Below are 25,799 nucleotides of genomic sequence, written 5' to 3'. Positions count from 1 at the left end.
CATTTTACCTCTACGAGACTGATATAGGTCATTAGAAACAAGAGCAGTGGGGGTTGCGCAGATAAACAGGGAAGAGAGATCTCCCTGAGGAAATGAATAAAGACAAGAAGCTGAGGAAGGCCGAGTACATATGGAAGTCGAAAGGCCCAGTTATAGCTTATCATTGGCGTTACACAAATAATTTCCATTTACTGTCGAATTGTCACGATCCGGAAGACACGTAGGTTATGTCACGCAAACTGCCCAATAGATCATCCGTCGGTATCACATACCCCCGAAAAATTGATTACAACTGCAGGATGAATACTGTCGACAAGTTTGATCAGAATAGAATGTCTTACCACGCCGACAGACGCTCAAAGAAATCATGGTGTAGAATTTTCTATTTGCTTTTTGAGGCAACATTTGCAAATCCATTTATTCAGCTCGCAGCAAGCTATGATATTTCTAACATGTATTTCTGCCTCGCTCTGGGTCGTCTTTTGATAAACAGCAGGGAGAGCAGCAGAACTCGACCCTATCGACAGCAAAAGAAAGGACAAAAAAATGATCAAAAATGAATGTTTTATGCAGTGTGGTGAGGTTTCCGATAACGAACCGCAACCCTATGGTGGTGGTGTTCTACTGCTGGGAATGAGATGCGCACAAAGTGCCTCTGTACAACAAGCGAAGTGTCCCTCGGCGCCACATTTTCGCAATTTCATGCCAGAAACACGGCAAACTAGTCGCAAGATGATGCTTTCAAGAGTCGCTGGCAAGTTCTCCCACTTTTGAAAAGTCACTCTTAAGTCAGCGGGACACATGTGTCCCACTTTTTTTCGATGAAGCGCAGATTTGGTTTTGATGGAATTTATTTTATACAAATTCTATGCGGTTTTACGTATACATGTATATACCAAGGGGCTTGCGCGTCGAGGTGAACCTCACTTGTCGAGGTGAATGTCGTACTCGCGTGCTGTGATGTGGGCTAGCGATAGCAGGTGATCGCTAAAAAACAAGTCATCTATTAGCCAAAACCACTTGTCATGTGTCCCGGAGACTTTTGTTCCCGATAGTACAGCCCACCAAATCTCACAGTATCAATTCGAGAAATAGAAGACATTTTCGAACAACTACAAGAACCGTACCTTCTAGACGGGGACTTCATGCTGACCCTCCTTTATGGGGAACTGGGGAACAAAGGAAAGGCCACTTACTGTAGCCCAAGCTCGGATAAAATTAGCTGTCTTGATTTAGCGCTCACAACACAAACAGTTTTTAATGATTTTACATGGGACATAGACCACAAACGCGGACGTAATCATGTGTCTCTGCAATCATAAAGCTATCATAGTCAGCGCAATATCAGTGCTGTTTGCAACACATGCCACATTAGACGAAGTGTTCTGTGAGGAGCCCAGCACAGATGAAATAAATGAAAACTTCACTACTTGCATAACCTGTGCTGCAACAGTAGCTGTCTCTCAAACTTCAGGGCTTCTACAGAGAAAAATGGAAGGGGTTGCGTACTCAAGAATACATGCCGCAAAAGGGAAACAAAACAAGACATGGGATGTATTTCGTAGGTATCCCACGACACTAAACCTACTCATTTTAAAAAAAAAAGCTGAAGCCGAAGCGCACTAAATTCTTCGAAACGCCGAGAAAACGGTTGGGAGAAATAAATTTCTTCAGTCAATAATTGGGTCTCTTCTGGGAAGTTATGGCAGCAGGTGTGTAAATTTAATTGCGACTACTCACCATTCATATTTCTTCTGTTGTCAACACCAGATACTCAAACACTCAGGTCCTCACCACCACCAGATGCTCAGACACCAGATTCTCAGACTGTAGATACTCAGATATTCAGCGCCTGCAGTCGTAGGGCAGTGGCGCACCGCTTAACTGCTGCACCGCTGCGCCTGGAGGGGTATGACGACTCTCAAGGACTTATCTGAATGTAAAGTAGAGAATTACATTCTGAGCATATGCAATTAACCCATTACGCTATCGAGTCATACCCTTAAGGCGGAGCTTTTCCCCTCCAATTTTTACACAAGTTATGTGTTAGAAAAATAAGACGGTGTGAAGGGATATGCTCAGAAAACTATAAGTTCCTCTTTAGTGCTTCATTTCGGAAAGTTTTTTAATTATCAGTGCCACAATGAAAAAGAATTCTAGTGACATCGTATTATGAGGATTCATTTTGTCAACACCAGTCAAGACCTATTTGATTTCGAGTGTCCCCATAGTCTCACAACAGCTTCAGGAGGGGGTAAATCCTGCTAAGTTGTGAATCCCCAGGTAATGTACGTCCTGCGAAAGTCCTGCTTCCACTGGGTTACTCCATTAGTCCGCCGCCTGGAGCTCAGCGCTGCCAAAGGAGCACTGAGGCGGCGTCTGCATAGCTCTGCTTTTCAAATCCTAGATGAGCTGAACATATTTCAGGTTTCGTTTCAACGGCTTCTCTGATGACGTGCTTTTTTTTAAGAATGAATTGTCCACACTTGGAGCACCAAGAAGTCTGCAACAGATTATCAAAATAGTGGCATTTATTTAGAGAAACTAAGAAGCCTAACTCGTAGCTAAACCTCGGTGTAGTCTTCAGACCGAAAACATCACGACCCATCTGATGGAATATCCGTGAGCTGGAAGAGAACAGGCATTGAGATTAGTTCCTCGCTAGTCGGGTATTTGGGTAGTGCTTGGTGTTCGTAGTACTTTTCAACCCATGGCATGGAACCCATTATCCTTGCTCTTCAGTGAATTGCCATTAGCAGATTGAGTAATATTTGGGCAGTAGAAGCATTTTCCGTCTTCTCTTGATTAAACGACTTGAGACGCCTTAATTTTAGTCAGGAGCTTTGCATTGGAATGACACGTAAAACACTACAAAACATAGCCACGAGCAAAATTAGTTGTAACTGATTTCCTTCTTTCAGGCTCTTTTGCTCTCAACAACCACATAATAGGTGTGACGTAAAAGACCAGTTGAAATAACGGGAATCATATGACAACAGCAGTTTCGCCTATGCTTTCTTCCTTTCAAATTCGTACCAATGCTTACGCAGCCTTGCTTGTCCAAGAGCTGAAACGGCCGAAAATGTACAAGCACCGGTAACTTTGCAGTTCTTGTATGCCTCACGTGCCAGTCTTTTACATCACATCCATCGTTCAGCGCATGAAGCCAAAATTGCAGAGCTATCAGAAAAAAAACATTAATTTTCCTGATACAGGTAATTTCACCTTGTGGCTTATGTATATTCTTGTCTTGCACACCGTTCTAAAGCAATGTGATGCATCCAAAAATGGGCTGCATCTATTCATTTCGGTGGCACTGGCGTTGTACTATGCCTTGACCAAAAACTGCTGCGATGACACCATAGCCAACAGGACGCTCCCGTATCTGGCTGTAATGTAGGTAACAAGCTAGAGTGCGTGCCTATGTGCTGACACATGGACGAGCAGTATGCTTAACTCGGGTTTACGTATGATTTAGTGTCATATAGGTTAAATTGCATGCCCAGGTTCAGAAGGCTTAAAAACTGATTTCTACAGCTATTCTGCCAAAGCATAGCGTAGATTTGATATAACAGAGCTCCTGGAAGGTTTCGTGTTGATACTTTATTGAGGCATTGTCGTATTTATACCTTCCACTATAAGTTTTCGGCTTATCTTCAAAAGTTAGTTTTGTTTAGTGCTGTTTTACCGCGCCGCTTCTATCTGCTAGATGGCAATTCCTAGTAAGGGATATGTAATCGCTGAAGTTGCACATTTTTCATGGCGATGCGCTGTGACTGTCTAGAAATCATGTGTACATTTCAACATAATCCCGGCAAGAGTCGCTGCATTTTGCGACTGCCGTCAAGTGCGCGAATAGCCATACCTACCATCGATCTCAGTTTTATGCTGTGAGCACTAAACTAAATAAGCAGCTTGGTGTAAAAGCTTTCGACTGCCTGGCCCTCAGCTATTACGCTCTTACCATTATCATGGGACAAAAAATAAAGTTCGTGAGTTTGCTGCTGTGGGTAGTTGGTGTAAAATCACTAAAAAGGGGAACAGCGCAAACACAAATCGAGGTAGAGATGAACCACAGAGGCGTTCAGCAATTCATAACGTTTTTTTTTTTTCAATTTCGTGCATTGTCTCAGGTTGTTTGCTAATACTTCTTCAGTTTATTTTTTATTGCTCATACGAAGTTCATCTTCACCGAAAATCCTCATCTTATATTTAGGAATAGTTTAACCGAAAACAACACTCGGGGAAAACTGAACTTTCACTTATTTATGCCCTATTGTCCTATAGTATGTTTTAGGGCTCTTTTCGGACTTTTTTGATTATCCTTCTAGTTAGTATCCATAAGCCAGCCAGAATTTTTTTCTTTTGAGTTCGCAAAGTGTTGCGATATAGAAACACTGCTACAAGCACCGTGCCACACTTGAACTTCAAATGGTTAATGCATTTATTCGTGTAGTTGCAGCCTACGTAATTGTAGTGGCACATTACTTACGCCAACCTTGCAAGGATGCGCTCGTGTATACACGGTCTATCTTCCGGCTCATCACATTTGATTTAATCGCGTGAGCAGGTAATGAAAACCTCTAGTGATTTGAAAGAATAAGCATAAAAGAACCCGTTATGGTATTAACCTGATTGTTGATTTTCTCATCCTCGTAACAGCTGATCTTGGAACTTCATAGGACCATCTGCAAGACGGTACTAAGTGCAGCCACTCTTTCACGCAATCCACTCGTTTTGCCAAGCCGATCATAGTGTAATCTATTCGGCCGTACACTAAAACTCCTCCAATAGCTTCTCACATTCCTTTGCAAAAGCTTGATGAAACGGCGTTCCTGTCCGTGCGAGTGAGAAAATGTCGGCTTTTTCATGTTACAGAACCAGGAAATCGAGCTTTCAGAAAGGTTGCGCTATTGGAACTATCGCGGCACTTCTTTTAATTTTTTCGGTTTAGGCATATTAAATAAAATAGTACGAATACCGCCCTTCAGTAAAGGTATCTTTCATTCTGCCTGCATTATTTAAGCTTCCACATAGTGCAAGCGAAGCGAAGACGGTGTATAGAAGAGATGTGAGCTTGTGGTTGTGCTGTTCTCTGCTGGATCATATTTCTGCTACGTGCGTTAGTTCAGAAGAGTGGAAATGTATATACCGGAGTGCAATATAGGATATTGCTTTCAGCTAGTCAATAGGCATTGTTAAGTGCGCCACGTCTCCACTGCATTGAAGGCACAGTTCGCAGCTGCTCGTCTAGGAAGATTTTGGAGCTCGTAATAAACCTTAGAAGCGGATCATTAATCAGCAGCCTTCAACAGCACAGCATGCGTAGCCTTCAGTGCAGCTTTAGTTTAAATCTCTGATATTTTTTCAAGCGTGCACGAGCTAATACCGATATCTTTATTTATCTTTTCTGCTGCCTTCGTTAACTACCTAACAATACCGGTAAGTCACTCATATATACTTGCTTCCTCACGCTCGTGCATCTCCTGCCATTTATGAAGAATAATCTCATTGTTTCGTCCGGTGATAAAGAAGCCAAAAAATATTTTCACCGCCATGAGCATCTCCAAATCAAATTTTGCTACATAAAATATATTTTCTTGTTCTTGGAAATCCTATAATGGAAATTTAGTTTAACTGATTTGAAAGTTACTCGACCGCTGTCGTATATAATCATTATGTGGAGTCGACGCCACCCTTCTTGTTTCGCCCAGTATGTGAACGCTAGCTATTTGGCCATCGCATGCGCCGATCACGTGTGTTAATTTGAAGGAGGTCAAGGCGCTGCCACCGCAAAGACTCGAGCTTAGGTCTTTTATAATTTGCATACCTCGCCGCCAAACATTCTAGTAACGCACTGCGAGCGTGTCAGGAATGGAGCTGTACAAAAAGACGGCTACTGCAGACCACCCGCAAAAAGCATATGCAAGCATTCACTATGAACTCAAAGGCCCTTATTGAGATGTTTACGCTACTTAGGTTACGTGGAACGTAGACCACATCTTGTCGCTGTGGCCTTCGTATTTCGAACCATGGCTGGTTTAGTTTAGCGATGCCTGCGCATTGATGGAAAGAGGTTGGGAGGAAGAGATGAAGGATTGGTTGGAAAAGAGAATCTGCGCGGGGCTGATGAAATACGCGCGCCCGAATGAAAGCATGGGGACAGTTGGGTTTGTGGTGGCCGCACGAGTTGATGAGGTTGCGGGTCTGAGGCTGATGTAGTACTCTTTCCGGTATTTCCGGCCTAGGTCAGTTCCGATTACACAGATCCTTCGCTTGGTGCAGGCTTTGAACTGATTCTGCAGTTTTGTGGTTTAAATTAGTTACTGACTTAGTTTAAGTGCACAACTCATTTATGGTTGAAACTGTCCACCACGTGTGAGTATTTAAAAACAAACGGGTGCAGGTTTAAAGATCTGTTACGTCGCCACATGCCGCTGGGCCAAATGGCCCACCGGACATCGAGGAAACCATAGAATCATCATCCAAAATTAACTTGCTCAAATACGGCATAATAATTGTGCTAAATTTTGATTTATTTGCTCACGCCAGTACTCCTTGAACCACCCGCTCCCACTTCACAAGCAACCAGCAAGAGGTAGTACTAATGAAGTTTGCACCATAGTGTAAGTACAGAAAAAATAAAATAAAAGCAAACGTAATTGCACTTTTAAAGCTCAGAGTGTTTAACCAAGCTTTTTACGGCTGTTGTAAGAGAGTGGATGGCACGTTGGCCAGTACTGTTTTCCTCTACACGGCTGCGCGTTGTTTAGCACCTTTATTTCGGAGAACATGTAACAAAAATAATTATTCGCGCTCTTTATAGTACATTTATGAATTAATTCATGCTGGAAGTTGCAGTCAGCGGCCTCAGAGGAGCAGCTATGTACTTAAGAACCCGCAACTGCCTCGAGAGAAGTTTCTATGGTTTAGTGCAATGTATACTGATGCATTCTACAAGAGCAGAGAGAAATCTAGAGTGTTTCAAGATAAAGATAAGAAGACAACCACACACTCACACATATCCTTTTTTCAAACACCTCATCATACAATCTAAGGACGCGGTATACAGGTTATGTCCAGATACGCGGTTTCGAGAGCAGGAAGTATACATATGAGCGATGAGTTAGCGGTTTGGATCTGAGTAAATTCTTGTACTTTGTGTTGATGCTCAACTAAGAACTCACTTTTGAAAGCTACAGAGGTGATCTGGTTGGGCGGTGGACCTTAGTGCTGTTTCGCTGTATTTTTCGTCCAGTCTAAAGAAACAAAAAAGAAAAGTGATGTGGTAGAAAGTTGAAAATAAAGCAGATGGTTGCCGCACTGATACCAAATTTTCATTCGCTTATGTGATTCCTATTCAAAGCCATTTCAATGACAAGCACTTCGGGTTATTTAAACAACAAGGAACGCTGGACAAACCAATAAAAAGTAAAGAAAAATAGGAAAAAGGAAATAGGAAATAGGAAAAAGAGTGCGCTGGAGGAGTTTTAAATTGCTGTGACATATTTGCGTTATATTTTCCTAACTCTCGGTGCGATTTCTTCGCTTCATCAATATGGGCCATACATTTATTGCTTTGTTCAACAAGGCCGAACCTTTTCTTATTTATTAAAACAATGTTTTCGCTTTGCTTTTAGAAGTGAGAACAAAATAAATAACATTCGCGTTAACAGTGATTCGGGAAAGCTGCCTAGTTCACTTGATTTGCCACCTAGTGGCGCACGCATTTGTGCCACTATCGGATGCATTTGTCTCCGTAAACAAAGCGCTCGCTCAGAGCGAAGGATCTATTTCCGTACCTTTAAAAATCGGCTGTATAGTGTTGGACTGTTTGGCTACGGCGCGACGAGCTCATTAGTGTGTACGCATTGGGTCAGAGCTCTGCAGCGTGATATGGAGTAACCATGTTGTTGAAATGTAATTTTTTGACTATCTTCTTTGTTTCGACAGACGTGGTACTGAATATTCCAACGCCCAGTTCCTCTGCTACTTATAGCTGTAGGCCAAAGGTAATGAGAGTTACAGGTTATTAAGTAATTGTTTTTGTAGGCCAAAATAATTGAGAATTTTCGCCGCTTCCGTAGACGACCATTGAATGGTTTTAATGGATAGGGAACTAACCTTAGGCGAGGAATTAAGAAGCCGCTGCCTTTTACGAGTGCGGGAGATCCCCTATATCTTGAGTAGCATGAGAAAGCCCAGTTCAGTTCATTATCTACAGAACTAGTAACAATAAACAACGTGACTTCTCCTTTGTAAGTGGCATAGGACCCAAGACTTAGGACAGTTAGCTGGCAGCGGTTTCAAATTCATGACGAAAAGCTTGATTCTGGGCTATAAAGTGCAGCCAAGAAGCGTTAAAATCATTGAGATAGGATAAATTAGAAACCATCGGAACGCATCAGTTGACCGAATAATTTCGATGAGAAACACGCAAAGAACAGAAAATATTCCGTATCCAAAGCCACAGGAAAATGCATTAAAGGTTCATGTTCCTTATTTGTGCTGGCACACTGCGAGATTAGGTGAAATATACTGGCGTAACGGGATGCCACGAACCGCCTTTCGGCTATGTTCCTAATATCCTCTTTACACGGGCAGCCTAACTATAGTTAAGCTTAACTGCTGTTAGAGGGCTTAACCATAGTTAACGAAAACCACAGTTACCCGTGCTTACACGCAATTTGGGCATGTCGGTTAGAGTGACGGAAACCGTCATGTGATTACCACCTTTGTGAATTTATGATTTCACCTTGTGGGAATCCTGGCTTTCCGCCGTTGCCTTTGCGCACTGTGCCGGCCTCCCGCGTTGTTTCTCCTCTTTCCCTTGCTCCCGCCTCAGGCGGTGGAGAGGCGGCTGGGTGACTAATCACTGTCATTTAGCCACAGCTCCGCCCCGGCTCCCCAAGGGCCTTTGCCATTGGCGCCTTTTGGCGGGAATACGGGACCCGCTTTGGGGCGGCCGCGCACCGCGCGACCGTCCGAGCGGGGCCCAGAGAGAGATCCCTCCGAGACAGCGTAAGGTGCGTACGTTACTGTTTGTCCGTGCCGGCCTTTGCTGTTCGGACCAGTGCTTACTCGAGCTCGCCCGCACGTATCCTCTGACCTGCAGCGGCTCGAGCCTGTCCAGCGGGGTCCAGCGACCTCCTACAGGCGTACCTTGCGTTGATTGCCCACTCTCTCTCGCAACCGGCCCAACGGTCGACACGAGAGGGAGATCACAGCACTGCCGCGGGGACATTGTCCTGCAGCGGCGTGCTAGCGGCGCGCATTACTCGAGTCGCTTCGTGCGCGCAGCGGAGCCTTGCTCCTCGCGCGCCCCCGGGACGGGGTGACTATTGAGTGTGTGTGTATCAGCTGGAGGACGACGTGAATAAACGTCTCCTTTGTGAACTTGGAGGCCTTATTTCTTTGCGGCGAATCGCTCTCCTCCCAGAGGAGGTTGAGTGCACCGCATCGGTGTCCCAGTGTGTGTGTGGTGACGGCTGATCGGGGCCCTTGGCTCGCGCGAAGCTCGAACCCGCGGTGGGTGGTTGCCTGTGTCCACTTAGAAACCCACAACTGGCGCCCAACGTGCTAAGTCATTGGCGCTTATGCCTTTGATGGCACATTAGCCGAGCAGGTCGCCTTGCCGATCACGCTTGCGCACCGTGTCTACCACCCACAGCGGGGCACTCGGCAGCTACATGTCGGCTCCCTACCGAGTTGTAGCGTCGTTTGATCCGCTGGCTGCTGTTCCTTCGAATAGCTAGACACCGTGGTTGGCCGCGGCCCCCATTGGGTTTACGGCGACACAACCCAAAATGTCGACCACGCGGCTCCCATTGGAGCTGTATCGGAAGCACCCTGCGGTGCATCCGCTGGTCACATGCCTCAGCTGTGCACGCTTTCCGCCCAGTGCGAAAGCAGTCCAGAGCAGTCAATTCTGCTCTGGGAACGGCGAGGCGCTGGCCCGGTTCCCTGTGGAAACCGCGCCGCTCATCGAACTAGGAGCCTTGCCTCCCTCGTTCGTGCAGCCCGCCCAAGCCTCCACTGAGGCAGGGGTGGAGTCGCTGAGGCCGGGGCTCCATTGAGCCAGATGCGGAGAAACTTCGAGCCATACTCGAATTTCCCGCGCCCAAGGACGTACGCGGCCTGCGCCGTTGTGTGGGAATGACCACCTTTTATCGTCCTGTGCCCGCGTGCAGGCACCCTTGACCTAGCTCTGGGGAAAGACTGCCGCGTGGCTATGGGAGCCCGAGCAAGAGCGATCCTTTCGCCTCCTGTCTAGTGCCATTGCCGAGACAGGGCAGCTCAGGCTACCCGACCTGACCAGACAGTTCGTAGTCCAGACTGACGCGAGCGATCTGGGTTTAGGAGCAGTTCTCCTACAGGAATTCGATGGCGTGCTGCAACCGCTGGCCTTTGCCAGCCGCTCCTTGCTGCCCTCGGAGAGGAATTATTCCGTGACCGAGAAGGAGTGCCTCGCCATCGTGTTTGCACTGCGCAAATTCGACGTCTACCTTGATAGAACGCAATTCGTGGTGCAGACAGATCACAGTGCGCTCAGTTGGCTGATGCGGCTCCGCGAGCCCGCGGGTCGGCTGGCGCGCTGGGCTCTCCTGATACAGCATTACGACTCTTCCGTGCAGTATCGAAAGGGGAGCACGAACGTGGTAGCTGACGCGCTATCCCGTGCCCCACTCGCCAGCGGCGACTTGACGCCTGTAGGCGGAGGGGGCGAAACAGCGGACGAGCCGCCGGGCGGCAAGGAGGGGGAGCCCGCAAACGGGTTAACCCATTCCGCTAACCAGGCAAGCAGCGCTTCGCAAAGCGGACGAGAGGCAAAGCTCTTCATGAGCGCCTCGGAGGTGCCGACGCGAACGGAAATTTTGGCTGCAAACCTGAGTGGGGACGAGACCAGGCTCCCCTCTGGTATGACTGGAATCGTTTTCAGCCCTAAAGAGCTACTGAAAGCCCAGCAAAATGACCCGTTTTGTCGCGAGGTGAGCGACGGTCTCAGGGAGACGGAGCGCCGTGACGCTACTGGTGTTGTAGCGGGCGCAGGGGGGGCAGAAGCCAGCGTGTGTCGCGGCTCACCCCGGGGATTCATATTTGCTGGACCATGACGGGCTCGTGCTGAAGTACATAGCCACCGATGACGAGACCATCGACCCGTTCTAGGTGGTTATCCCCAAAAGTCTGAGAGGCGCACTGTTGAGATTCTCTCATGACGAACCACTGGCCGGTCATTTGAGTGGCTCCAAAGTTTTTGCAAAACTGAGCCATTCGGTGACGTGGCCCGGCATGAAGCGTGACATTTTCCGCTATTGCCGTTCCTGCCATGTCTGTCAAGCGGTGAAGTCACGGGGCGGCAAGCCGCCTGGAATGATGAAACCGATTGACAGTGTGCGTCCGTGGCAGATGGCCACCTGCGATTTGATGGGGCCTTTCCCCAGGAGCAAGCAGGGGTTCATAGACCTGAAGGCCTACGCGTCACGGTCTGACGAGCTTGCGCCGGTACCCATTGGTATCAAAGGCAAGCGCAAAGGCACAACTGGTGCTGCGGAACGCAAGCGTACGGAGCACCGGTACAATCTGAGGCGACGGTCACCGGCGTGATTGATGCCGGACGGCGGACTTTTCCGCAACCGAAGGCACGCAGCCTCAGCTAGCTGGCGAGCTTTCTCGTCAGGCCCTACCTAGGCGAAGCACGGTGTGTTATTTTTTTGTTGTTGTTGTTTTGGCAGCATGCTCAGTTCCAGCCTTGTGGGTTTATCAGTTTATTTATTTGTTTTGTTTTTATCAGTTTTCTAGCCACTTTCGTTTCCTGCTGGCTCATCTGTTTTTGTTCTAACGTACAGAGATGTACATAGGCAAACTTCAGCCCGCTCGTGCTTGCCCTTATCTTCTATAAGCAAAAGATGGGTGTCGTTGTACGGCGCGCCTTTTCTCATTTCCGGCCCGACTGTGGGTGGTTGGCTCGTTAAGGAGCCATGTGTCGCGGTGCGAGTTTTGTGCGGCCCGTATGGAGGGGAAGTTGGCGGGGCGTTTGGGGCGATGGGGGCGGAAAGTGCACCCTTTGACCCTCGCCGCGGCGCCTCTGGACGCTTCTGATGAGGGGACCGTTGTCGCCGACCAGCGTCCGCGCACGTGCCGGTGTATGCGTGTTTGTGGCTGTGGCTGTGTGCGCGCGTAACCATGAGCCAAGGCGACGCCTGTGAGTTGTGCCGTTGTGTTCTTCTGCGTGAGCGCGAGGATGAGAAGGACCCCTCGCTGTGGCCAAGGTTACACATCAGGACGCCGCCGAACGTCCTCGCCCGTTTCAGCCGGCGTGAAGGGGGGGGCACTAACTGTCTTGTGCCCGAACGTGATGTCGTGTCCAAGGGCGCGAGGTCAGTGCTCTGCCGCGGCCCCGTCGTCATCAACGCACCCTACATCAACGGAAAGAATACCGCCATCAGTCGTCGGCCCTCCCAACCCGTTCAACTTGAAGTCTGCGAGCGGTGAGTCGCCGACCGGCCCACTGGGCCGCGCCATCGAACTTTGAGGCTGGCATCCACTTGTAACATAGCTGTACAGTTGTATTCACATCTTCTTGTGTACCGTGTATATAATCTGCGTGCTGTTTTGATTTACTGAAGCGTATGCCAGTGTTTGTTTGTTTGCCTTGTTTTTCCTTTGTTGTGTGTTGTTTTTTTTTTACGTTGTTCTGGCTGGAACTGAAGTGTAGCTAGTTTTTTTTTGTGTATTGATTTCTTTATTTTGGAACTGAAGTGTAGCTTATTTTTTTGTGTATTGATTTCTTTATTTTGGCCGCGTGCTTTGCCGATGGGTAGGAGGGCATTTAAGGAGAGGGGGATGTGGGAATCCTGGCTTTCCGCCGTTGCCATTGCGCGGCTGTGCCGGCCTCCCGCGTTGTTTCTCCTATTTCCCTTGCTCCCGCCTCAGGCGGTGGAGAGGCGGCTGGGTGACTAATCACTGTCATTTAGCCACAGCTCCGCCCCGGCTGCCCAAGGGCCTTTGCCATTGGCGCCTTTTGGCGGGAATACGGGACCCGCTTTGGGGCGGCCGCGCACCGCGCGACCGTCCGAGCGGGGCCCAGAGAGAGATCCCTCCGAGACAGCGTAAGGTGCGTACGTTACTGTTTGTCCGTGCCGGCCTTTGCCGTTCGGACCAGTGCTTACTCGAGCTCGCCCGCACGTGTCCTCTGACCTGCAGCGGCTCGAGCCTGTCCAGCGGGGTCCAGCGACCTCCGACAGGCGTACCTTGCGTTGATTGCCCACTCTCTCTCGCAACCGGCCCAACGGTCGACACGAGAGGGAGATCACAGCACTGCCGCAGGGACATTCTCCTGCAGCGGCGTGCTAGCGGCGCGCATTACTCGAGTCGCTTCGTGCGCGCAGCGGAGCCTTGCTCCTCGCGCGCCCCCGGGACGGGGTGACTATTGAGTGTGTGTGTATCAGCTGGAGGACGACGTGAATAAACGTCTCCTTTGTGAACTTGGAGGCCTTATTTCTTTGCGGCGAATCGCTCTCCTCCCAGCGAAGGTTGAGTGCACCGCATCGGTGTCCCAGTGTGTGTGTGGTGACGGCTGATAGGGGCCCTTGGCTCGCGCGAAGCTCGAACCCGCGGTGGGTGGTGGCCTGTGTCCACTTAGAAACCCACAACCTAAAGCGGTGTATTATCAATCAAGATTAGTTTAAAAAGATTATATGATCGAAAAAACGGTTGTTTCTCGTTCTTCTATCTGCGGGGCAGTTTTTTTCCAGCGCATGTGGCGGACATTAGAGTAAAGCTGGAAAGGAGTCTACACACAATGATCGTAGTTGACTTTACAGTCACCATAATAGCCATATCTGGCCACTACTGTCCCAACGGGAGCCGCCATATCGCTCGTTCCGTTGTGCCTCATTTTTGACTGTGTTCGCAACGCTTGTGCGTCGTTAGTGCAGTCAAGTGCGGCGCTTCATTACCTCCTCACTTTCGTGACACGAGTGTGCGATATCGTGTCCTGTGCTCTTCAGTGTGTGATTATTTTCATATGTCGAGTGCCAGATGTGTGGTCGAAAATGCGTTTGGACGTGTGAAAGCACGCTTCAGAATCTTGCTGAAGGGTCTAGAGTGCAACATACACAATGTGAACACTGCGATCCGCACTGCTTGTGTGCTGCACAATATCTGTGAGAAGCTCAATGATCAGTGTGATGCAGGCTGGTTTGGTGCAGTGCAAAGTGCAGATGAGAGGCGTCCTCAGCCAGTGTGCACAAGTAGCCGAGTAGAGCCGTCAGGGGTAGCTATACGGAATGCTCTGGCAAAGCATCTTTCAGGCAACTGAAACATCTTGCATGATCCGTGTACCTTGTCTTTTTTACTAATAGATGACTCAGTGTATTGAGCAACTAAAACCTTGGGCTAATTGAGGTTCAGTTTTGTTAAGATCAATTAATTGGTGGTTCAGCTGCGTAGCAGCCAGAGAGATGGCACGATGTAACAGGAGCTAGCTTTGTGTATATAATGAGAAAGAGAGGAAATGGCAACTGTAGGTTGGCACAGAAGGCGTTTTGCCCGAGGTTGCTTTGCTTTCACTGCAGCAAAGCTGATGCATTGCTGGTATAGCTGGTGCCATTTATGAGGACTTCATTTAGAGGCTTCTGTTTCTACTACTGCACCCATTCTGCCACTGCTCTCTTCTCACAGGAATTCCAAGAATACCAACCTACCTTTATTTTAAACATTTCAACCGCTTGTCTCTCGTGCTGAGCTGCCACTTGCATCTCTTTGTAGGTGTCTCTTTGATTGTGTTGTATTTCATTTTATTCTGGAGACATATGCATGCCTGTGGTAATGAGCTTTTCCTCAAATGAATCTTAAGCTTCATGAAGGGATGTGATACTTTGGTGGGTATACGCTACTTGCATACTTCTATTCAGATGATGACATTGTCTGCATATGCCATGAAGTGTACATCTTCGTGGTGCACAAGACAGTGCTTTAACCTGTTCACGATTACATTAACACCAATATGTGGAAAACTCTATTGTCAAGCCTGTACTGTCTCTTTTTTTTTCAAATCTCGGACGCTGCATGAGAGTCTGCTCACTCTCATTCTAAAATAGAGCCTTATTGCATGGTGGTCATTTTGTCCTTCCTTTGAGTTGCTGTAATGGTTCCCTCTTTCCTCAAGCAGTTACGGTGACAAATATTAGTGCAACCAGTGGCGACAGAGTGCGTCTGTGTATTGTGCAGCAGGGGATGGAGGGACTATCTGAAATACATAGTCATTGTGCCATTGGAATTAACCCCTTGTAACACCATGTCTGCAACAATATGTTTGTAGTCCTGTATTTTTAGTTTGGCCACCGGTAAAACACAGTGTGAAAGTTTTATGCTGCGCACGTCAACCATTATGTACCATTGATAGGGAGATTTTTGTTGTTGTGTTGCTTCGTCATGATTTATTGTTGCGAATGATTCTCCCAATGAACAGTACTGCCCGGTTCCCAAATAATCTTTGAAATTTGATGCACAACTGTATACCCCTTGCTGTTACCTAGCATTTCAGGAATGCTAGGCGCCTCATTATGGCATCATTTGCACAAATTTATTCCAGTAGAATTTCATCTGCCTCCAAGTTCAGATTTGTTTCCTTTATTAATGGTTCAGACAACACATGCATAATTATTTCCCCGTAAGAATAATTCTCATGTGCTTCTGCATTAACTCATGAACACAGGCTCTGGTAACCAAGCATCAATAAATCCAGTTCAATGTGTCAACATTCATGGCTTTTAAAATGACTGCTGCTAAAAACAAGACATTGAAGAAAGTGTAGTGCAATATGTTTGCAATGAACTACTTGTAAGCAACGTATATCAGACATGTACAGTGTTATGTCAGAACTAATTTTTTACTTTTAAGTCCCCTAATCTCAGCTGTAACACTCACTTGCCATAAAGGAAACCCATTTAACTACAAACCAAATGAAAGCCTTGTAGCGAGATTACTTGGTACAGAGGCTGCTGCTTTGCCAGGATGAGGCAGGTGGAATGATACTCGGAGGTTAACTGTTTTAAGCCAGAGGTTTGGGTGAGTGGGTCATATGTAAGGATGAAATGCAGCACAAAGCAAAGGAAGGACAAGAAAGAACTTCACGAAGCATACTGCTGACTGTTAAGCTCGTCTTTTACACCTGTGACAAAATATAGTTTGAGAAGGGGAACACTACTAGAGAATAATTTGTTTACACAGAGCTCACATACCTTACTAATATCCCATAAAACTTTCTTTTGAAAGCATGAAAATCTATCATTTGTACAGTTAGGCTCACGTTAAGCTGTAAAAAGCTGCGGTTTGTACCAACCACTAGCCTTTCTTGCGACAAACAGTCCTTCACCTACACACTACTTTCGCTGACAAACCTGTTAAATCATGCAGATCTCAATCCTTCCAGTAAATAAAAAGTTTGCTGGTACACAATAATGAAAAGCTGGTTTACGCTCCCATTTTTATAGCTTAAGTTTCACATTTTATAGTATTCATTGTTGTTGAGTACTGCTATTTTTTGCTGATTCACTGTCATTGTGCTATTTCATTTTGTAATTTTGTAGCATGATCTGTGCGTTGTCTGTTGCTCTCTATTGCTTGCTGTGTATTTCTTCGCAATATTTGTGTATTACTGGCCTATATGCTCCTGTTTTACAAGCTCAAAAAGCTTTTATTCTTGCACTCTCAGTTTTTGAAAGTGCAGTGTGATAGATACTATTGCATTTTCTGTTTGTTGAGCAAAAGTAAACTTTCTCTGTGCATTTTCATGTCAGTACTATTTTGTTATCATTAATATTCCCCAGAGTCTCCCCGCACGCTATAACTTACACTAAAGACAGCCCATTTGGTTGGAAGAAAGATGAACGCCCCTTGCAAATGACGATCAGTGAATAGGCAACAGCAGGAAGTTCACTGTGGAAAGGTATGTGGAGCGATACCCTAGGAGCAACAGCAGTATTTCTTGCCACAACCTTATTCGTTCATTGCACCCACACCTATATTCTTCTGTAGTGTACACACACCCATTGTCAATACGTATACTGCACACTGCTGTGGTAGTCAACCCCCACAGTAATTTGCTGTTTAAACCACAGTATAAAATTCCAGACGTAAAAGAGCTTTGTTCATATCATCACATGCTGCTAAATGCCTTTGCATCGGTCTGCATTGTCGAAACGCCTCCTCTTTGGAGTATCAGATTCCATTGCCTCTTAAGCCGTGCTAGGGTGCGGTGCACGTCACAGTCCAGTGAAAAATATGGCAGCACCCAGGAAACCCTCAAAAGAATACATCACAAACTGCAAACCAACAAGCACTTGTGATCACTCTTTATTTTGTGACTGACTGCTTCCTCTCTCAAGGAATCTTTCTAGAAGCCTGACCATGCTTGCGTTAATGTCTTTTTAGTTGGCACGGAAGCAGCATTTGGAACACCATGGCTCATGCAGCGCATCTTTACCCTTCGCAGACGATCTTCGCGTTCTTGGTACTGCTGTGTCCGCCCCCGGCATACTCGGCGGATGACATTTCCACACCGCTGCTACAATCAAGCGATGACGCATTCTACCAGCAGCCCTTCAACTATCTTCACCTGGATCCACTACAGTTAATGCGACCGGCTTTCTACGTACCTTCATCGTCGACTCTGACGTCACATCGCAGTGGCAATTTAAGCGGCTGTCTGAGCGACAGTCCGTTTAGTTGGCACGGAAGCAGCATTTGGAACACCATGGCTCATGCAGCGCATCTTTACCCTTCTTTACGATCTTCGCGTTCTTGGTACTGCTGTGTCCGCCCCCGGCATACTCGGCGGATGACATTTCCACACCGCTGCTACAATCAAGCGATGACGCATTCTACCAGCAGCCCTTCAACTATCTTCACCTGGATCCACTACAGTTAATGCGACCGGCTTTCTACGTACCTTCATCGTCGACTCTGACGTCACATCGCAGTGGCAATTTAAGCGGCTGTCTGAGCGACAGTCCGTTTAGTTGGCACGGAAGCAGCATTTGGAACACCATGGCTCATGCAGCGCATCTTTACCCTTCGCAGGTGTGTAAAAACGTTTCGCTTTATGCTAAGAAAAGTGACGACCCGTTCTTGCTATTGCTTCCGTGCCAACAAGTGCTTTGTGAAATTGTCTGCGATTGTTTCTCAATGGCGATGCTCATACTGCGCTCCGGTGATGTAGAGACTAATCCGGGGCCCACCACGCGTAATACTGAAGCATTACTTGAACTGCAACATTTGCCCGCCAATCCTTCGGAGCAGATGGAAGTTCTTTTTCGGCTATTAAAGGACCTCCAGGCACGATCTGTAGAATTCGCTAAGGGCCAGGCCGAGTTGGTTAGCGACGTTAAGGCAATTAAGGTTGGTCAAAAGAACATCGAGACCAAAATTGAGGCAATCCAGACGAGGTTAGACAATCTTGAAGAAAAAACAAAGGTATTAGACCGTCTCGATGATGACATTGCTGGAATTCAAGTGTCAGCACAAGTCCAGACAAATCGGCTCGACTCTTTAAAACTGCGTGTTGACGAACTTGAGGATAGATCTCGACGCAATAATTTAATTTTTCATGGAATCCCTGATTCTCGCGAATCATGGGAACAGTCAGAGTCGAACGTAAGGGCAGCACTAGCCGAAGCAATCGACAGCCTACCCGACACAGCAATAGAACGCGCCCATCGCATAGGTCGCTACACGCCCGATAAGTGTCGCCCAATTGTTGTCAAGTTCGCCAGCACGAAAACAAAAGACAAAGTACTTTCCGCGCGAGCAAAGCTAAAAGAAAATGATGTCTCTATTTCCGAAGATTTTTCGCCCGCCACACGCCATGTACGAAAAAAACTCATTGAGTACGCTAAAAGCCAGCCCCAACCATGTACTTTCCAGTTAAGATACACTAAACTAATCATGAATAAAAAACAGTTCGTCTATAACCCGGCAACAGACACCATCAGCGAAAATGCCGCGTACGAACCACGAGATAGCGGCGAGCATGTTGATTGTGAACACGTCCCAAGTTAGGAGAGCGCGAGGGGAAGTGGACAAGACGCGTCCCACGTATCAGTTTTTTTTACTAATATTCGTAGCATCATGAATAAACGCGCTTCCTTAACTTCTGTCTTAGATACTTGCAATACCGATATTTTAGTGCTTACAGAAACGTGGCTGCATTCACAGGTTCAAGATCACGAACTTTTTCAGACCGCTCATCGTTTTTCACTCTATCGTTGTGACCGAACAATGCGACAGGGAGGCGGCGTGCTCTTAGCCATTTCGAAAGATCTTGCATCCCAGTGTATTCATGTATCTACTGACTTAGAAATGGTTTGGGCCATCGTTGAACTAAACCACCAGAAGATAATCATTGGTGTTTGTTACCGCCCCCCAAACCATTCATCTAACTTCGTAAATGAGGTACATGATATCATTAACATCGTTACATGCCGTTATCCCACGTTACCTTTATTTCTGCTTGGCGATTTTAATCTACCAAATATAGTATGGAACACTGGATCTCCAACCTTACAGCCTTTTTCTTCATTAGCCAATGAGTTCTTAGAAATGTGCTCAGTTTTTTCGTTTTCACAACTTGTTACGCAGCCTACAAGAATTATGGAATCTGTCGCAAACACACTGGACCTTGTATTAACAGCGCAACCTGATCTTGTTTCCGACATCACGTACTTTCCCGGCTTGAGCGACCATTCGGCCCTTTCATTCAACTTGAATATCTTGCGACCAAAAACCGTTAAAAAATTCAAACCGTTTCGAAATTATGCTAAAGCTAATTTTGAAGCCATTAATACTGAATTATCAGTCTTCCTTGACGACTTTCTACAAGACTTTGACTGCCGTAGTGTTCAGTCTAACTGGAATATGTTTTCTTCCAAAATTGCTGAATTAACAAACAAATACATCCCACTTCGCACCCTTGTCTGTAACCATAACGCTCCATGGTACAGCACCTGTCTCAAGCGCTTGTCTAATAAAAAAAGTCGTCTCTACAAATCTGCGAAAGGTTCTGTTAGCATAACACGGTGGACTAAATACAAACTGGCAGCCCATGAGTATTTAACCGCGCTTAAACAAGCAAAGAATAACTTTCTTCATAATACCCTGCCATCAATGCTTAAAACCGACATAAAAAAATTCTGGCGTGTGATTAACCCCAAAGCGGATGACATGATAACCTTGATTGACAGCTCTTCCAATGTTATTCCAGCTAACGAATGTGCGTCTGTACTTAACGAAGTTTTCCTGCGCAACTTTTCTTCAACTACCAATATTACGCCCCAATCTACGCACAACAATGTTTATCCAGCAATGTTTCCCATAACCATTGAAGCAGAAGGCATCGAATCAATAATTTCATCTCTAAAACCATCTTCCGCTCCTGGGCACGATTTAATCAACGCGAAATTTTTGAAAAACACGAGCTGTTATTCTTCCATTTTTCTAACAAAGATATTCCAGCAGTCGCTCGAAAAAAGTTCTTTGCCGGCTGAATGGAAGGTAGGGAAGGTGATCCCACTCCATAAATCAGGTGACAAGCATTGTCCTTTTAACTACCGGCCTATCTCGCTCACTTGCATCCCATGTAAAATTCTAGAACATGTCCTTGCCTCAAATCTAGCTAGCTTTCTCGAATCTAATTCATTTTTCTCACCATCGCAACATGGCTTCCGCAAGACTTATTCATGTGAAACACAACTAGTATCATTCACGCATCAGCTAAACGTCATCCTTGACCGCTGTTCACTTGCCGACTGTATATTTTTAGATTTCTCGAAAGCATTTGATAAAGTATGCCATAACCTTCTAATGTTTAAGTTACATCAACTTAACATTGATCCCAAACTGCTTGCTTGGATCGAATGCTTTCTTTTTAACCGTTCGCAGTTTGTTTCTGCTAATGACTCAACCTCGCAGCCAAGTAAAGTACAGTCCGGCGTACCTCAAGGGTCGGTACTTGGTCCTCTACTTTTTTTAATTTACATTAATGATCTACCCTCTTGTGTTTCCTCTAACATTCATTTATTCGCAGATGATTGCGTCATCTACAGGGAAATAATTTGCGACGATGACATATCTTCTCTTCAATTAGACCTTAACGCTATCTGTATTTGGTGCCAATCATGGTCAATGGAATTAAACATCAAAAAATGTAAATTTCTGCGTGTATCAAGAACATCCGGCCAGCTACCTTCCTATCACCTTAATAATGTCCCTCTAGATCCTGTTTCTTCTTACAAATATCTTGGTATCCATATTACTAGCAACCTCACTTGGTCCATTCACACATCTTACGTAATTAATAATGCTAATCGCATGCTGGGATATCTAAAACGTAATTTCTCTAAGGCACCTTCTTCCCTAAAACTACTTCTATATAAGACACTGGTCCGCTCAAAGCTAGAGTATGCTGCAGCAGTGTGGGATCCCTTTCAACAAAACCTAATTCACTCATTAGAAATGGTCCAGAATAATTCTGCTCGTTTTATTGTATGTAATTATAACCGAACTGCCAGCATCTCTGCAATGAAATTAAATCTCAGCCTGCCATCTTTAGCATCTCGCCGTAAAGCCCTTAGACTATCACTTTTTCACAAGATATTTTATCATCCTTCACTTCGCCAACAACTGATCTCCCCTCCCCAATACATTTCATCAAGGCTAGATCACAATAACAAAGTCGGAATTCCATTTTGCAAAACCAATGCCATGTTTCAGTCATTTCTTCCGCGCACATCTGCTGAGTGGAATCACCTTCCTGCATCTACCGCTACCATTACTGACAACCAACGCTTCAAAACAGCATTAGAAAACTTTGTATAAGTAGGAGCATCATCTTCTTTTTTTTTTATTCTATATTCTTGTTGTTTTTTGTACGAGCGTTTTGTTTGTTTGTTTTTCACTGTATTGCTGCGCTGTATTTTGTGTATTATACACTATTAACCAGCACACCAAGAACCCAACAGCTAATAATGTATAACTAGGAGCAATCATTTTTGTATTACTAATTAGTTTGCTGCACTGTACATTTTTTTTCTTAAATTTTTGTAACCACTCCCCTCTATAATGCCTCTGGCCCTGAGGGTACACGAAATAAATAAATAAAATGTCGTTCGCTTCTCCTTGAAGGCGGACCATTTTTTTGTGCATTTTATGGGCTTTTCGTTCGGCCCGTACTGCTTCCTCTGCTTCTGTTTTGTGGAGGGCAATCAGCTGCTGCACAGTGGTTGCCGGTCTTTTGTGGCGACTCTTTTGAGTTTTGGGTCTGCTACCATTTGTCCCAGCAGTATCCGCACTGCTTCCTCCACCGCCATTGCTGCCACTTGCAATTGCCAGTGCATGTACCACAGGAGTGGTGCTGCAGCTGGCGGAACTGGTAGCATTTTGCAGGTGGTCCTCTCTGCTTGCTTCTGGAAGCCCGTCCTCCTACGACATCACCACTTCTGCACCGTCAGGTGCCTCATTGACGACTGGCAGCTGCACATGACACAACACAGAAAACAGCATGCTTTTAAGATTTGAAAGGAGAGGTTCAAGGCATCCTAAAGAAATGCACTCACCAGCTGCCACAGTATATTGAGAAAACAGAAGCTATTGACGGCCACGGTGAGGTGGGCATTTCAGCATGGCACTGAGGTTGAAGAGGTCTTTTTTAGGTCTATGAAGAAAGGAAATGGCGCAGTAAATGTCGCATATATTGGTTTACACCTTAACTGAAAGGAGGGAGTAAAAGAAAAAAGGAGGAAAGAGGTGCCATAGTGGAGAGCTCAAATAATTTCGACCACCTGGGTATCTTTAACGCGCACTGACGTCGCACACCACGCGAGGGCCTTTTGCGTTTTGCCTCCATCGAAACGCGGCCGTGTCTGTACATGGTTTCAAGAGGCAAGTGCCATTTTTGCTCTGCTTTGCCGATTCTCATGGTTGTGGGGGTGTTTTACTCTGCACAACTCCCAAATGTGCTCTGATTTTGATCGCCTTTTGATGGAAACGATCGTCCTGAAACATTTTTGGCTTAGTGACGTATAAGATTCCGTATGTTCCCACACGGTCTCTTCGACCGAAGGAACCTTTTTGTATTCCCCGACGGTCTACAAGACATGGAAGGCGTTTAAGAGATTATTACGTTCCCTTTCACTTTAACAGGTTACCTCCAAGTGTTCGCCGGGCAAAAACTAAATACAAAATAAAAAAGATGCTGCGATACATTAATTAGAGGGTTTACGACATCATGCATGTGCTTTACCACCTGTCAAGTAAATCTTGTGATGTCATTGGTTACTGCTGTATTTATTGCACTGATCTGAGGTATTGTCATGCCACTTTGGTTTTTCTTCCTTGCGATTTAATCTGATGAGGATTTTTTTTTTCCTTCATGTAACATGAGTCTTGTGTCTATTTTGTTCTCACCGTCATACTAATTTGATTTCCGTTATTTTGAATGTGGTTTTTTTTTTGCCTGTGTGTATGTCTGCGGGTTCCGCTGCCTGTCGGGCTCTGCCGCTCAAGCCCTATGAGGCTTTGGCAGGCCGGATTTCTGTACATTTTTTTAAATATTTGGCGCAATAAAGAATTATTATTATTATTATTATTATTATTATTATTATTATTATTATTATTATTATTACTGTCTGCCACTGGCCAGCCTGTCGTAAATCGAAGTACACAGTGCACTGAGAAATGGGTAGTGATGGAATTGTGCAGTGATTTCATGAACTGATAGGCAATGTTACAAATAGCAAGTCACCTCCATATTTTCCTCAACTCGCCCATCATCGTTGATGGGCAGGCACCTAAGAAAACTGTGGAGCTGCCAGTAGAACAACCATGGCACACCGGGTGAGCCTGTAGCAGTGCCCGTCCGTCTCAGCTGCCTGAAAAAATGGAAATCATTTGAATAAATAATTGTACTGCTTAAATAAAAGACATCGAAGATTGCAATCCGAGCAGTTCGCAGTCTCAGCAGTTATCTTCATTGCATTAAAGGCCACTGTACATTCAGCACTGCGAGACTAATATTTCACAATTATGTGCCTAACCAGCAGGCACATGTGCTGGTGAAATTAGTGCAGTTTAAATTTACGATGTTGCTTTAATCCCACCGGTTGCAGTTTTGAAAGTGAAGCCGCAACTGTCGTATTATGGTTCTGCTAATGGCATTCAAGTATCTGTGAGGCAGTGCAGAGTGGAACGCGGAAAAGTTATATGAAAGAAATAAATATATCTGCTCAGTTACTGCCATAGCAGGAGGCCTGAAACACTGACGCGTGCGTGCAATGCCGACGCGTACCGAAGATGAAATACCGACGCTGATGGCGATGCAGATCGTAGACAATAACAACACAAACGGAGGATGAAGTTGTCATGCAGTTCGATGCACGCGTGCACGAGCGAAGTCAAATTAGAACGACTATACGCCGAGTGACGTGTTTGCTGCCTCTGTCATGTGTCCTTACTCTCGAAAACTTTACGACCTTTCTAACATATCTGCAAGATCGTATCGGACACCAGTAATCGCTAGCGACATGTGCTACTGCCGCACATGGGGGGCTATAGCTCAGTTGCACCAGAGTTCTTCAATAGCTTGTTGCACTGAGTAAACAACACCAAGAAAGCGATATTGCACTAGTATTATTCGTTTAAGATCGCACTTACCGGTATTTCTTGTTGAGGTTGTCCATCTGCTTGACTTGCTTGGCAGTGTATGGGCCTTCGCCCGGCGCAAGCCCGGCGTTCAGCGCGTCCGCGATCGCTGCGTATATTCGCGCGTTGCGCGTGTTGCCTCGCAGCGCAGGGAGATGGTCCTCCCAGATGCGTATCAAGACCGTTGTTGTTGCATCAGGCCAGTTGACACGTCTCTGGGAGGACGACTCGCTTGACATCGGCGTTTCTGCTGCCGCGGGCGCCGCCATCTTGTCGCAAACAGTAGTTAGCCGCAAACAGTAGTTAGCCAGCTCGGCTACGTTAACTGCAGTTAGTGGCGTAACTATGGTTTGGCTTGTCGTGTGAGCACGGCTAACAATAGTTACGGAGAACCGTAGTTACCTTAACTGTAGTTAAGGGCGCCCGTGTAAATACAGTATAAGGTGACTTACCTGTGGCTGGAAATCCTGATCACGTAGCGTGATTCTTCTAGCTGCAAAAAAAAAAAGTAGAGCCGACTATGGCTGTTATCGGCACGTAGTGATGCCCTTGAAGGGTCATCTTCATTAAAGCCTGCTTCACCTAACTTTATTTTGTGGTAGTACCAATCAAATTATAATAAATTAGGCGGTGCATATGCATTGGCCCTCAAAGTATCTTATAAAATGCCTTGCATGGTGTACGGTTCTCTTAACTTAGTGCCATGTTATCAGCCTTCTGACTGCTATCAAAACGCGCTACCACAGTAGTTAGCATACCAGTGCGGGAATAGAAATCACAATCAGAAACTCTAAAAGCACGAGGCTGCAGCCGAATAGTTAGCCATGATGACAGCAGGTCAATCGTGTTGACTGCGCCTTTTCAGCTTAACCTTCTTCAATAAATGCTAAATGCGGTGACTAGAATAGCGACAAGTCCGCTGATGGCCATAGGCAGAGCGCATAAATGGAAGGAAAATAACCTATGGTCGTTTGGCATAACCGAGCGGATTCGAACAGTAGGCAAACGCAGAAGAGGATGGAAGATTGCAGTGTGAGCGGAGGAGATCAGGAGCACCGCAGCGATAAGATGTCAGTAGATGGCAATGAAGAGGCTTATATGGA

General features: G+C 46.1%; 1 protein-coding gene and 1 pseudogene across 1 annotated transcript; one reads left to right on the top strand and one right to left on the bottom strand.

Annotated features, from left to right (window-relative positions):
- The first annotated feature begins 17,444 nt into the window (after window positions 1-17,444).
- On the top strand, window positions 17,445-19,062 carry LOC149325440 (uncharacterized). Its single transcript, XM_089565045.1, has 2 exons — window positions 17,445-17,554; window positions 17,848-19,062. Exons 1-2 carry the CDS (start codon window positions 17,465-17,467, stop codon window positions 19,060-19,062), a joined length of 1,305 nt encoding a protein of 434 aa, XP_089421171.1. The 5' UTR covers window positions 17,445-17,464.
- A 99-nt stretch (window positions 19,063-19,161) lies between these two features.
- Window positions 19,162-24,965, bottom strand: LOC149325439 (uncharacterized; annotated as a pseudogene).
- Window positions 24,966-25,799: the final 834 nt, after the last annotated feature.

This window comes from Amblyomma mixtum, chromosome 10 (assembly GCF_055824585.1).
Source record: "Amblyomma mixtum isolate Tamu chromosome 10, ASM5582458v1, whole genome shotgun sequence".
Taxonomy (NCBI): domain Eukaryota; kingdom Metazoa; phylum Arthropoda; class Arachnida; order Ixodida; family Ixodidae; genus Amblyomma; species Amblyomma mixtum.
This window is presented reverse-complemented; position numbering and strand designations above follow the sequence as displayed.

Excerpts from the sequence above, each read along its gene's own strand:
- LOC149325440 (XM_089565045.1), top strand. The coding sequence starts at position 17,465 with ATGGCTCATGCAGCGCATCTTTACCCTTCGCAGACGATCTTCGCGTTC. Across the intron at positions 17,555-17,847 it reads CGGCATACTCGGCGGATGAC|ATTTCCACACCGCTGCTACA; the intron begins ATTTCCACACCG and ends TCGGCGGATGAC.